The sequence below is a fragment of the Haliotis rufescens genome, unplaced genomic scaffold, assembly GCF_023055435.1.
Source record: "Haliotis rufescens isolate VD_foot unplaced genomic scaffold, xgHalRufe1.0.p SCAF_7, whole genome shotgun sequence".
Lineage (NCBI taxonomy): Eukaryota > Metazoa > Mollusca > Gastropoda > Lepetellida > Haliotidae > Haliotis > Haliotis rufescens.
Genome location: NW_025964361.1, coordinates 56673054 through 56688068, shown reverse-complemented (window position 1 = coordinate 56688068; position 15015 = coordinate 56673054). Strand labels below are relative to the sequence as shown.

The window sequence follows — 15015 nt, the reverse complement described above, 5'->3', positions numbered from 1 at the left end:
TATGTATGTATGTATGTATGTATGTATGTATGTATGTATGTATGTATGTACGTACCTTTCTTTCTATACTCTCCATTTAAAATCTTTTTAACTTACTTATTGTTAATCGTGATCTCCATTTAATATTTTGCAACGAATATATATATATATATATATATATATATATATATATATATACATACACACACACACACACACATACACACACACACACACACAGACAGACAGACAGACAGACAGACATACAGTGTTTTATCATCATTTCAATTCAGTAGTACATGAGTATAAAAAAAGGATTTTTATTTAAATAACCTTAAAACTGGTTAAGTCACTAACACCTACGATAAAGAATGCGTCAAGACGAGAACCAAGTCAGTTTTCACAAGATGTTCGTGGCAATAAATCCCGACTCCGCAGCAACAGGATTTTGTGTTGTGACAGATGAAGACTCCCGAGACTGTCGAGGATGTGGAATTCTTTCTAAAGGAGTGAAAAGCTATGTTTTTTTATTACTTGTCGCATGACAACAAAACCTCAGAAGGCATTTTCAAGCACGTCACGAAAAGGTTTTCCGTCTTTCTCTGGGGATCTACTTACCATTCTTGGAATAAATTGTCGTGAGTTTAGGCGATTTGCGTGGAATGGGATTGGTAAATTGCATTTCATTTCTGAGCAACAGTACCAGAGGTACAGAAGCTCACCTTTATTCAGAGATATAAAACGTGAAGTTTGAGGTTGGGAAAACCTAGCTTTTGTCTTGCATATGGCAATACCCATCACTCGGATTCAACGTGTTGTCGTCATTTTCTCAAGTTCTCTTAAAAATTGGGATGCCTTTTTAATGACCTTGCATTTTGTTGTCTGTATTACATGTTCACTATCTATTGTTGTGGAAGAGGGGGGTCTGCAGAATACAAAGCCACATCGAAGGGGGGAGAGAGGGAGTACACTGTGTAGGGGTGGGGAGGATTGTTGATGAGATTGTGGATGAGGATGAAGCTGAGGATATAGATGAGGATGAGGATGAAGATGAGGATGAAGATAAAGTTGAGGATAAAGATGAGGATGAAGATAAAGATGAGGATAAAGTTGAGGATGAGGATGAGGATAAAGATAAAGTTGAGGATAAAGATGAGGATAAAGATGAGGATGAAGATAAAGTTGAGGATGAAGATAAAGTTGAGGATAAAGATGAGGATGAAGATAAAGTTGAGGATAAAGATGAGGATGAAGATAAAGTTGAGGATAAAGATGAGGATGAAGATAAAGTTGAGGATAAAGATGATGATGAAGATGAGGATAAAGTTGAGGATGAGGATGAAGATGAGGATGAAGATAAAGTTGAGAATGAGGATGAAGATGAGGATGAACATAAAGATGAAACTGAGGATGAGGATGAGGATGAAGATAAAGTTGAGGATGAGGATGAAGATGAGGATGAAGATGAAGATAAGGATGAAGATGAGGATGAAGATAAGGATGAAGATGAAACTGAGGATGAAGATGAGGATGAAGATAAAGATGAGGATGAGGATGAGGATGAAGATGAGGATGAGGATGAGGATGAGATGAGGATGAAGATGAAGATGAGGATGAGGATGAGGATGAAATTGAGGATAAAGATGAGAATGAGGATGAAGATAAAGTTGAGGATGAGGATGAGGATGAAGATAAGGATGAGGAGGAGGATGAAATGAGGATGAAGATAAGGATGAGGATGAAGATGAAGATAAGGATGAGGATGAAATGAGGATGAAGATGAGGATGAAGATGAGGATGAGGATGAGGACAAAAAGGAAGTCAATTTATCATAACTATGCCAAAGAGATAACCGAAACATACACAGTGGATATGGAAGTATGAATAAGATCTCAAGGTGAGTTTATAACAACCCGTGCTACTATCCAGATGTTACATACAGATAATGTCTTGTTAAGTACTGATGCAACACTGATAGTTCCGATTGATTACATTCACATATACTTGAATCAATAAACCTATAGGCCACGTGTAATCATGGCTTCGCTTTAATATATTTAATATATTTTGTAGCGTCAGCTTTATTTGTGAGGAAAGCCTTTGATCGCGTTAAATGAAACCAATAACCACATGGACTAGTCACCGCTGTAGTTAACTGTCATTCGGACCCACAAGTGGATCCTTGATCAAATGGACGCAGCTCTGACCAACGAGTTGCCGCGCTCAAGATCGCTGGGCCACCCATGTCCAGTTGTAGCCGAAATTACATCCAGGGGGCACGGGAGGCCCAGTCGTCCAAGGCGCTGCAATTCCACATGCAGAGTTACGTCCCTTAGGGACACCAGAAACCTATGATTGTGGGTTCGAATCCCGGTTTGCCCCGATCACGTTTCTATGTTTGTCAGCACCACAGACGTGCTCATGGGTATCACCGAAGTGATAAACTTCGGGCTTTCCTCCAACATTAATCTGAAACGCCGTGATATAAGTGGAATACTGTTAAAAAACGGCGTTAAAATCACCTCACTCACTCACTCACTCAGCATGACTAGTACGCTTGTCAGCACCATACCCGTGCGCACGTGTTTCACCAAAATAGTAATCATCTGACATCTGCATCATTTCGGGTTTTCCTTCCACATCAAGCTGACACGCCATGATATAACCAGAATACTGTTAAATGCGGCGCAAAACTCACTCACGAAGCGAAATCAACGAGAAGTTTATACTGTATTCAACAACTGTTTGTAAGTTTGTAAGATGTCTAAACAACTCAATGCAATCATAGGGGTCATTTTAGCTATTCAACAATTTGCAACATTCAGCATCTGGGGTTCTAGTCTCTCCAAAGACCACAGCTTGTACTGAACTCCGTTCCACAGAGCGATCGTATCACTTAGACGATCTTAATTCCAACACTTTTACTGACTTTAGGTCTGATCGTAGCGCTACGATCGCTATGTGGAACGGGGTGCTGGAGAGTACTGAGAGTGAGTGTTTAGGTACCCATTTTGTTGCCGCTAAGTACCTGGGCCCCGTTCCACAAAGCGGTCTTAGCGCTACGATGACTGTAAGCCTATGTTAAAGTGAGGAAGTTACGATTACCTTAGCGCAAAGATCGCTTTGTGGAACGGGGCCCTGAACTGTGTAACTAGTCCTGGACCATGACTGTAGAATATATTTATTTTCTGAAAAAAAAAAAAATCTAGTAACGCATACAAAAGCAAGTCTAGCCAGCTCCAGCTAGCTCTATTCCACATGATAATGAAATCAGCATAGGGATTTTTTATTTTTTTAGTGTCAAGAGGGATATTGTGTAATATAAGATTTCAGAGACTAAATGTTAGTCTACTGTGTAACCATTGGTAGTAGATAGTAGGGTCATCGCTCGAGATACGATGACCTAGTCATTTCGATAACAGCTCAGTACCTCTGTTCCCACGAAGCGCCCTAATCTACTCCCGTTCAGTTATTGTGACAATTCAATTTCCATTTGCGCTAAGGCAGTCTTAAGAAACTGTATGCGAATGTTAACGTGGATGCGTTCTGATCGTCTTAGCGCTGCGACAGGTTTGTCGATCGGGGCCTTGTGTGTGCATTAAGTTGCGTAGGACCCGTGAAGATCCGGGCTAGAATAGGTCTTCAGCAACCCATGCTTGCCGTAAAAGCGACTAACGGGATCGGGTGGTCAGGCTCGCTGACTTGGTTGATGCATGTCATCCGTATCCCAATTGTGCAAATCAATGCTAATGATGTCAATCACTGGATTGTCTGGTCCAGACTCGATTATTTACAGACCGCCGTCATATAGCTGGAATATTGCTGAGTGCGGCGTTAAACAACAAACAAAAGAGCGTATCGTAGAGATAACAATGATGACTCCTGGAGTGAATGCTGTTTTGTGCCGCATGTTGTGTACGCAATCGACCAGGGGACAAACACAAAGTGATGGGTAAAATTAACAACCAGCTGCCATCAGAGGTTGTTCAACATCAACCATATCTTCAGGGTACTATGACACACCATCAGCCAGTTGCACATCGTAACAGCTGCCATCAGAGGTTGTTCAACGTCAACCGCATCTTCAGGGTACTGTGTCACACCATCAGCCATGTTGCACATCGTAACAGCTGCCATCAGAGGTTGTTCAACGTCAACCATATCTTCAGGGTACCAATGACACACCATCAGCCATGTTGTACATCGTAACAGCTGCCATCAGAGGTTGTTCAACGTCAACCATATCTTCAGGGTACTATGACACACCATCAGCTAGGTTGCACATCGTAACAGCTGCCATCAGAGGTTGTTCAACGTCAACCATATCTTCAGGGTACTATGACACACCATCAGCTAGGTTGCACATCGTAACAGCTGCCATCAGAGGTTGTTCAACGTCAACCACATCTTCAGGGTACTATGACACACCATCAGCCATGTTGCACATCGTAACAGCTGCCATCAGAGGTTGTTCAACGTCAACCGCATCTTCAGGGTACTGTGTCACACCATCAGCCATGTTGCACATCGTAACAGCTGCCATCAGAGGTTGTTCAACGTCAACCATATCTTCAGGGTACTATGACACACCATCAGCTAGGTTGCACATCGTAACAGCTGCCATCTGAGGTTGTTCAACGTCAACCATATCTTCAGGGTACCATGGCACACCATCAGCGAGGTTGCACACCGTAAGCAACTGCCATCAGAGGTTGTTCAACGTCAACCACATCTTCGGGGTACTATGGCACACCATCAGCCAGGTTGCCCATCGTAACAGCTGCACACAAAGATTGGAAAGAAATGTTGAGACCTATATATCACTGATAACTGTCGGACCAGTCGATATTCCACACTCCTGGACTATTTACGCCAGTGAACTGAGCCGTAAGCCTTCTAAATATAAAATGTATTTTAGTTGGGACATATGGGATCTTGTGATGTGGACTTAATTAATGCCTAGCTTGTTTTCGACTGTGCAAAGGAGACTTTGCAAATAGACAGTATTACTCTCCCCACCACAACGATCCTCTATAAATCACACGTGGATTAATGAGGCAAGGGTACACACTAGACGCAGTCTTTATAAGGACTTCCCATACGGAGCCCGCCCCCGTGGCCTAGTGGAAAGACCGTCTGTTCAGAGAGTGGAAGGTCGGTGTTTCGATCCCCTGGCCGAGTGACAAGACGTTAAAAGATTGATTTGTTGTTATCCTGCCTGGCGCTCGGTATTAAGGGAATATACGTAAGGACTTGTCGGCTCGGAGTCAGTATTGTTACGTGTCGATTTCCAAATTGAAACAATATGTTAACCAAAAGGCGTATACAGATGTATATACGTCTTTGGTGAATCCAGAAATCTGTACGTAAAAGAATTTAGTGTGAAACCAACAAACAGACATCAAATGGTATACAATCAACAAATGTATTACAAAATTGACTGAACGCGGTATACAGTCCGGACAAGTACAAGCACGCACGCACGCACGCACGCAGTTTGGAAATGCGTCCACATAAAACATCTAACTGCAAGTGCATAATTTTAGGAAAGAAAATCGCGTTTGTTAGCCGATAAAGTAAAGTAGTTGTTATTTATGTTGTAAGTATTTAGTTATATGTGTTTTATTATACATATGCATGATACGGGTGCACGGGTGGCCAAGTCGTCTAAGGAGCCGCAATTCGCTGTGCAGAGTTGCTTCCCTTGGGCACGACAGAAACCTGTGACTATGGGTTCGAATCCCGATTTGCCCCGATTGTATTTCTAGGTTTGGCAGCACCATACCAGTGCTCGTGGGTTTCACCAAAGTGGTTAAAATCGGGCTTTCCTCCCAACATTAAGCTGTCATATCGTGATATAATTGGAATACTGTTCAAAGCGGCGTTAAACCAAATTCACTCACTCAGCATAATTAGTATGCTTCTAAAAAAAATAGGGGAGGGGAGCAGCCTTGCCCACACATCACCATCATTCTTCTGGGTCTTACCACGATGCCGTCATTAGTAAACGTATTTCTATTATACACCGAGGAGCAACAGAAACTATTCCTCTAGGTTGATTTCATCATAGGTTGATTTTCATTTGAAAATATATTAAGTTAGCGATATTTTATAGCAAATTGATCTGCACTGGCTCTTAGGCAGCACTCAAAGAATACGTCTTCATTGTTAATTAAAACAATTGATTTAGTACTTTTAAAAATTAAAAAAAGAAAACACCTTTTAAGGTACAATCGAGAATTTAAAACGCTTAACGGTTGTTTGATCAGGGTTACAACATTCAAGGCCTTAGTAAAGCTTTTAAACGGTTTTATGGCAGACATGTGAAAGACTTTTCCAAATTTGACGCATCAGTAACAAACATGATGCTTGATGCAATTCCCCTATTTTGACTGTACCACATGACTTGCCTTTGCTTTTGCGGTGGGGCAGGATACGGTCACCTATTCGTGAACACCTGGTATCATCGTTATATAGTAGTGATTCATAAACACGCGATCATGATATACCGTATTCGACGTAATAAGCGCCCCGCTCTAATAAGCGCCCACGGCGATATTTGCTAATATATTGGCTAGTGAACAATCCCAATTAGCACCCCATCCGATTGATCAATGTACACAAGACTTATTTATTCATGTATAATACGCACGCGTGTGTTATATACACCCTTAACTATGGGCAATTAAATTCTGGAAAACTATATCTGTCGTACATAAACACTTCAGGCTGTCAGCATAAACCACGAAATTTATCTTTCAACTCTGTTTTTTTCACCAAAATAATATTCTAATAAGAGCCACCTATTTCTTATTTCGAGAGCGCCCTGGGCGCTTATTACGTCGAATATGGTAGTCGGAATTGTACAATAAACTCTGCTCTTAAGACATTTGTTATGATTATGGAAAATGTTTTGTCGTTTTTTCACTGTGAGTAAATTGGGTGATAAAGGTAGATCAGTGGGGCAGTCAGTTACATTTTGTATAATGCCCTGTTGAATGCTGAGATCACAACGAGTATCTTAGTCAGACTTCTACTGAGTCCGTATGACTTGTAGGCCGTTGTAATTTACATCATGACAAGGACAAGAAGTATGGTGTTTTGTTTACTAATCTATGCAGGTTCCTTTGTAGTTTTCCCCAGACTTTTCATCAAAAGTGAAAACCAACCCACGTGGATACAGCTCTTTTGAGAGGGGACGGTGCACCTAGAATGCAATTAGGGAAACAATTGACATTGTTGGCAGACAATTAGTTAATGACTCCTTTTTTTGAAAACATGTCACAAAATGATTTCGTTATATGTTTTGTGTATACACCAACATTATTAGACACGACAAGACACATGATTAGTATGCTGCATGATTAGTATGCTGCAGGATTAGTACGCTGCATGATTAGTATGCTGCATGATTGGTATGCTGCATGATTGGTATGATGCATGATTAGTACGCTGCATGATTAGTATGCTGCATGATTAGTACACTGCATGTTAAGTATGCTGCATGATTAGTATGCTACATTAGTATGCTACATGATTAGTATGCTGTATGATTAGTATGCTGCATGATTAGTATGCTGCATGATTAGTATGCTGCATGATTAGAACGTTGCACGATTAGTATGCTGCATGATTAGTATGCTGCAAGTTTAGTACGCTGCATGATTAGTACGCTGCATGATTAGAACGCTGCATGATTAGTATGCTGCACGATTAGAATGCTGCACGCTTAGTACGCTGCATGATTAGTACGCTACATGATTAGAACGCTGCACGATTAGTATGCTGAATGGTTAGTATGCTGCATGATTAGTATGCTGCATGTTTAGTACGCTGAATGATTAGTACGCTGCACGATTAGTACGCTGCACGATTAGTCTGCTGCACGATTAGTATGCTGCATGATTAGTATGCTGCACGATTAGTATGCTGCACGATTAGTATGCTGCACGATTAGTCTGCTGCATGATTAGTATGCTGCATGTTTAGTATGCTGCATGATGAGTATGCTGCACGATTAGTACGCTGCACGATTAGTATGCTGCACGATTAGTCTGCTGCACGATTAGTCTGCTTAACAAAAAGACCCAGACCTACAGTTTGTTTGGTTGTTGTTTAACGCCGCACACAGCAATATTCCAGAGATCTGTAAATAATCGAGTCTGGGCCAGACAATCCAGTGAAATGCATCAATCAAGTCAGCGAACCTGACCCGCCGATCCCGTTAGTTGCCTCTTACATTGGTTGCTGAAGACCAATTGCATCTTGATCCAAAAGGATCTTCACGGGCTTACCAGACCTGAAGAATAAACCTTCTGCTTCCAATGTCATGGGTTTGCAATATAAGGTCAATCCTTTCACAAATATATGGTCAATAAACGTTTTCACACCCTACAATGTGCCATGTATTTGTCAAGCACACCTATAAAAGTTTAAGTATCTGCACTGCGAACTTCAACAGCGTTTTTATTACACCTTCTGGAGGCTTGGCCAGCTTGTGTTCTACGTTGGTCTTTGATGTTGTCTACTGAAAGAAGACTTTCAGTTCTTCTTGCAAAAACTGAAATTAATGATTTTTTTCCCTTGTACGTCTTTACACAACTAAAAAATACAGAAGTTACTGTTTTAGGTTTGTTTGTTTTTTCAAAAAGGTATTTCCCATATTACTAAACAGAGCAGATATTTAGTATATCGAGGAAAATCTAGTTTCGCCCCAAATTACTTTTTTCATTAGTTTCGTTGTCTGGTTTCTACAAATCAACAGTCTGGTGGTCATGTTTTACTACATCACCCACCCGACTGGCTACAACACTAACCCGACTGGCTACAACACTAACCCGACTGGCTACAACACTAACCCGACTGGCTACAACACTAACCCAACTGGCTACAACACTAACCCGACTGGCTACAACACTAACCCGACTGGCTACAGAACTAACCCAAATGGCTACAACACTTACCCGACTGGCTACAACACTAACCCGACTGGCTACAACACTAACCCGACTGGCTACAACACTAACCCAACTGGCTACAACACTAACCCGACTGGCTACAACACTAACCCGACTGGCTACAACACTAACCCGACTGGCTACAACACTAACCCGACTGGCTACAACACTAACCCGACTGGCTACAGCACTAACCCAACTGGCTACAACACTAACCCGACTGGCTACAACACTAACCCGACTGGCTACAACACTAACCCAACTGGCTACAACACTAACCCAACTGGCTACAGCACTAACCCGACTGGCTACAGCACTAACCCAACTGGCTACAACACCCACCCAACTGGCTACAGCACTAACCCAACTGGCTACAACACTAACCCGACTGGCTACAACACTAACCCGACTGGCTACAACACTAACCCAACTGGCTACAACACTAACCCAACTGGCTACAGCACTAACCCAACTGGCTACAACACTAACCCAACTGGCTACAACACTAACCCAACTGGCTACAACACTAACCCAACTGGCTACAGCACTAACCCAACTGGCTACAACACTAACCCAACTGGCTACAACACTAACCCAACTGGCTACAACACTAACCCAACTGGCTACAACACTAACCCGACTGGCTACAACACTAACCCAACTGGCTACAACACTAACCCGACTGGCTACAACACTAACCCAACTGGCTACAGCACTAACCCAACTGGCTACAGCACTAACCCAACTGGCTATAGCACTAACCCGACTGGCTACATCACCCACCCAACTGGCTACAACACTAACCCAACTGGCTACAACACTAACCCAACTGGCTACAACACTAACCCGACTGGCTACAACACTAACCCAACTGGCTACATCACCCACCCGACTGGCTACAACACTAACCCGACTGGCTACATCACTAACTCAACTGGCTACAACACTAACCCGACTGGCTACAACACTAACCCAACTGGCTACAACACTAACCCGACTGGCTACAACACTAACCCAACTGGCTACAACACTAACCCAACTGGCTACAACACTAACCCGACTGGCTACAACACTAACCCAACTGGCTACATCACCCACCCGACTGGCTACAACACTAACCCAACTGGCTACAACACTAACCCGACTGGCTACAACACTAACCCAACTGGCTACATCACCCACCCGACTGGCTACAACACTAACCCGACTGGCTACATCACCCACCCGACTGGCTACAACACTAACCCAACTGGCTACAACACTAACCCAACTGGCTACATCACCCACCCGACTGGCTACAACACTAACCCGACTGGCTACAACACTAACCCGACTGGCTACATCACCCACCCGACTGGCTACAACACTTACCCGACTGGCTACAACACTAACCCGACTGGCTACAACACTAACCCGACTGGCTACATCACCCACCCGACTGGCTACAACACTAACCCGACTGGCTACAACACTAACCCGACTGGCTACATCACCCACCCGACTGGCTACAACACTTACCCGACTGGCTACAACACTAACCCGACTGGCTACAACACTAACCCGACTGGCTACATCACCCACCCGACTGGCTACAACACTTACCCGACTGGCTACAACACTAACCCGACTGGCTACAACACTAACCCGACTGGCTACAACACTAACCCGACTGGCTACAACACTAACCCAACTGGCTACAACACTAACCCGACTGGCTACATCACCCACCCGACTGGCTACAACACTTACCCGACTGGCTACAACACTAACCCGACTGGCTACAACACTAACCCGACTGTCTACATCACCCAACCGACTGGCTACAACACTAACCCGACTGGCTACAACACTAACCCGACTGGCTACATCACCCACCCGACTGGCTACAACACTTACCCGACTGGCTACAACACTAACCCGACTGGCTACAACACTAACCCGACTGGCTACATCACCCACCCGACTGGCTACAACACTTACCCGACTGGCTACAACACTAACCCGACTGGCTACAACACTAACCCGACTGGCTACATCACCCACCCGACTGGCTACAACACTTACCCGACTGGCTACAACACTAACCCGACTGGCTACAACACTAACCCGACTGGCTACATCACCCACCCGACTGGCTACAACACTTACCCGACTGGCTACAACACTAACCCGACTGGCTTAAACACTAACCCGACTGGCTACAACACTAACCCAACTGGCTACAACACTTACCCGACTGGCTACAACACTAACCCGACTGGCTACAACACTAACCCGACTGGCTACAACACTAACCCGACTGGCTACAGCACTAACCCAACTGGCTACAGCACTAACCCAACTGGCTACATCACCCACCCGACTGGCTACAACACTAACCCAACTGGCTACAACACTAACCCGACTGGCTACAGCACTAACCCAACTGGCTACATCACCCACCCGACTGGCTACAACACTAACCCAACTGGCTACAGCACTAACCCAACTGGCTACAGCACTAACCCAACTGGCTACATCACCCACCCGACTGGCTACAACACTAACCCAACTGGCTACAACACTAACCCGACTGGCTACAACACTAACCCAACTGGCTACAACACTAACCCGACTGGCTGCAACACTAACCCAACTGGCTACAACACTAATCCGACTGGCTACAACACTAACCCGACTGGCTACAACACTAACACAACTTGCTACAACACTAACACAACTGGCTACAACACTAACAAAACTGGCTACAACACTAACACAACTGGCTACAGCACTAACAAAACTTGCTACAACACTAACACAACTTGCTACAGAACTAACACAATTTGCTACAACACTAACCCGACTGGCTACAACACTAACCCAACTTGCTAGAGCACTTACAAAACTTGCTACAGAACTAACACAACTGGCTACAACACTAACACAACTGGCTACAGCACTAACCCAACTCGCTACAGAAATAACCCGACTGGCTACAGCACTAACCCAACTGGCTATAGAACTAACCTATCTTGCTACAGCACAAACAAAACTTGCTACAACACTAACCCAACTTGCTACAACACTAACCCAACTTGCTACAACACTAACACATCTGGCTACATCACCCACACAACTGGCTACAACACTAACCCAACTTGCTACAACACTAACACAACTGGCTACAACACTAACACAACTGGCTACAACACTTTCACAACTGGCTACAACACTAACACAACTGGCTACAACACTAACACAACTGGCTACAACACTAACACAACTGTCTACAACACTAGCACAACTGGCTACAACACTAACACAACTGGCTACAGAACTAACACAATTTGCTACAACACTAACCCGACTGGCTACAACACTAACCCAACTTGCTAGAGCACTTACAAAACTTGCTACAGAACTAACACAACTGGCTACAACACTAACATAACTGGCTACAGCACTAACCCAACTGGCTATAGAACTAACACAATTTGCTACAACACTAACCCGACAGGCTACAACACTAACCCAACTTGCTAGAGCACTTACAAAACTTGCTACAGAACTAACACAACTGGCTACAACACTAACATAACTGGCTACAGCACTAACCCAACTGGCTATAGAACTAACCTATCTTGCTACAGCACAAACAAAACTTGCTACAACACTAACCCAACTTGCTACAACACTAACCCAACTTGCTACAACACTAACACATCTGGCTACATCACTCACACAACTGGCTACAACACTAACCCAACTTGCTACAACACTAACACAACTGGCTACAACACTAACACAACTGTCTACAACACTAACCCAACTTGCTAGAGCACTTACAAAACTTGCTACAGAACTAACACAACTGGCTACAACACTAACACAACTGGCTACAACACTAACACAACTGGCTACAGCACTAACACAACTGGCTACAACACTAACAAAACTTGCTACAACACTAACCCAACTTGCTACAGAACTAGCCCGACTGGCTACAGCACTAACTCAACTTGCTACAACACTAACCCAACTTGCTACAGCTCTAACACAACTGGCTATAGCACTAACCCAACTTGCTACAGCTCTAACACAACTGGCTATAGCACTAACACAACTTGCTACAGCTCTAACACAACTGGCTATAGCACTAACACAACTTGCTACAGCTCTAACACAACTGGCTATAGCACTAACACAACTTGCTACAGCTCTAACACAACTGGCTATAGCACTAACCTATCTTGCTACAGGACTAACCCAACTGGCTATAGCACTAACCCAACTTGCTACAGAACTAACGCAACTGTCTGCAGCACTAAACTTCCTGCAGTTAATGCTATACAGTAACCAACAGAGACTTATTTCTTGATTTAATCACGTACATTCAAGATCTCCAAAGTATTCTGAGAGATCTGGTCAATGTATTATGTTGTTGGTAAATAGCAGATCTAATGACAGGATTTGTGTAGAGGGATATGGCAGGCTGCAATGGTGTAGATACTATTTTCTTGACACTTGGTTACCATGGCTATGGATTCAAAAGACCTCATGTGAACTATTGCTTGATAGTTTCATAATATATTTTTTTATTTATTAGTTCTAGAATGTCAACGGAAGACATCTTGCTTTATTCACTCATAAATTTCCACGGTACATATCCAAAAAGTAAATCTTATCTAATTTTTAAAAATTACAATTCTGGAATATTGCTAAAAGCGGTGCAAAATCATACTCACTGTCATCGATGATTAAATTTGCATGAAGAAATTGTTTTACGTTTCAAATCTATGGTTCTGAAAGATTAAAATATTGGAATAGAGTCCATTAATAATCAAGGTTCAAAGTGGGAATGAGTGCCCCAGACATTAAAAGGCTGGCATTTTGCTGTGTGTTCCGATCCAAGAGTCCCGCTGATTATCCCCTGTTCAATGATCTGCATGCCTTCGGGTTTCCTGCCACATAAACAGGACATGTTGTGACATGGCAAACACCTGGTGTCATCACTGAGTTTCTACTCATATAAACTCTTAAAGAGCTTATTCTATGCCAGTGCAATTTTGTTGGAGATGCTGGTGGGGCAGCACATGCCTACCCTTTTCACGAACACCTGGTGACATCACTGATTTTCAACGATCCAATCATATAAGCTCTTAAAGTGAGTGAGTGAGTGAGTGAGTTGGGTTTAACGCCGCTTTTAACAGTATTCCAGTTATATCACGGTGTGTCAGCTTAATGTGGGAGTAAAGCCCGAAGTGATGCAGGTCTGCGGTGAAACCCACGGGCACGGGTATGGTGCTGACAAACCTAGAAACATAATCGGGGCGAACCGGGATTCGAACCCACAATCATAGGTTTCTGGCGTGCCCAAGGGACGCAACTCTGCACAGCGAATCGCGGCGCCTTAGGCGACTGGGCCACCCGTGCCCCCCAGCTCTTAACGAGCAGCACATGCTAACCCTTTCACGAACACCTGGTGACATCACTGATTTTCAACGATCCAATCATATAAGCTCTTAAAGAGCAGCACATGCTAACCCTTTTCACGAACACCTGGTGTCATCACTGATTTTCAACGATCCAATCATATAAGCTCTTAAAGAGCAGCACATGCTAACCCTTTTCACGAACACCTGGTGTCATCACTGATTTTCAACGATCCAATCATATAAGCTCTTAAAGAGCAGCACATGCTAACCCTTTTCACGAACACCTGGTGTCATCACTGATTTTCAACGATCCATTCAATGATTTTCAAAGCTACATTGCCTTATGCCCAATGGAATCTGTTTTGGTGGATGGTTGAGACTGGTTTTTTGACGTTTTATACATAATACTGAAATACTGGTCTAGCCTCCTTAAACCAAAGTCACTCACTCCAAGACCAATCAGATTTTACAAGACTCTGACATTGGACTATTGGATTAAGTCAAAGACAGTTATATGCAGGACATGGAGACACCGCTTGGAATATCACAGACAACAGGCCGTGCAACCATCACACAAATGTTCGCCTTTTTTCGCAGCAAGCAACGTAAATGCATCACAGACTGAGGAATCGAACTTGAATCTGCATGAGGTGAGGTGAAAT

The 15015-nt window shown here is 43.5% G+C and overlaps 2 protein-coding genes across 2 annotated transcripts; both read left to right on the top strand.

Annotated features, from left to right (window-relative positions):
• The first annotated feature begins 350 nt into the window (after positions 1-350).
• On the top strand, positions 351-1750 carry LOC125376245 (protein starmaker-like). Its single transcript, XM_048388224.1, has 4 exons — positions 351-488; positions 897-1268; positions 1311-1412; positions 1592-1750. Exons 1-4 carry the CDS (start codon positions 351-353, stop codon positions 1748-1750), a joined length of 771 nt encoding a protein of 256 aa, XP_048244181.1.
• Positions 1751-8753: 7003 nt separating this feature from the next.
• On the top strand, positions 8754-11810 carry LOC125376244 (probable serine/threonine-protein kinase clkA). Its single transcript, XM_048388222.1, has one exon. It carries the CDS (start codon positions 8754-8756, stop codon positions 11808-11810), a length of 3057 nt encoding a protein of 1018 aa, XP_048244179.1.
• Positions 11811-15015: the final 3205 nt, after the last annotated feature.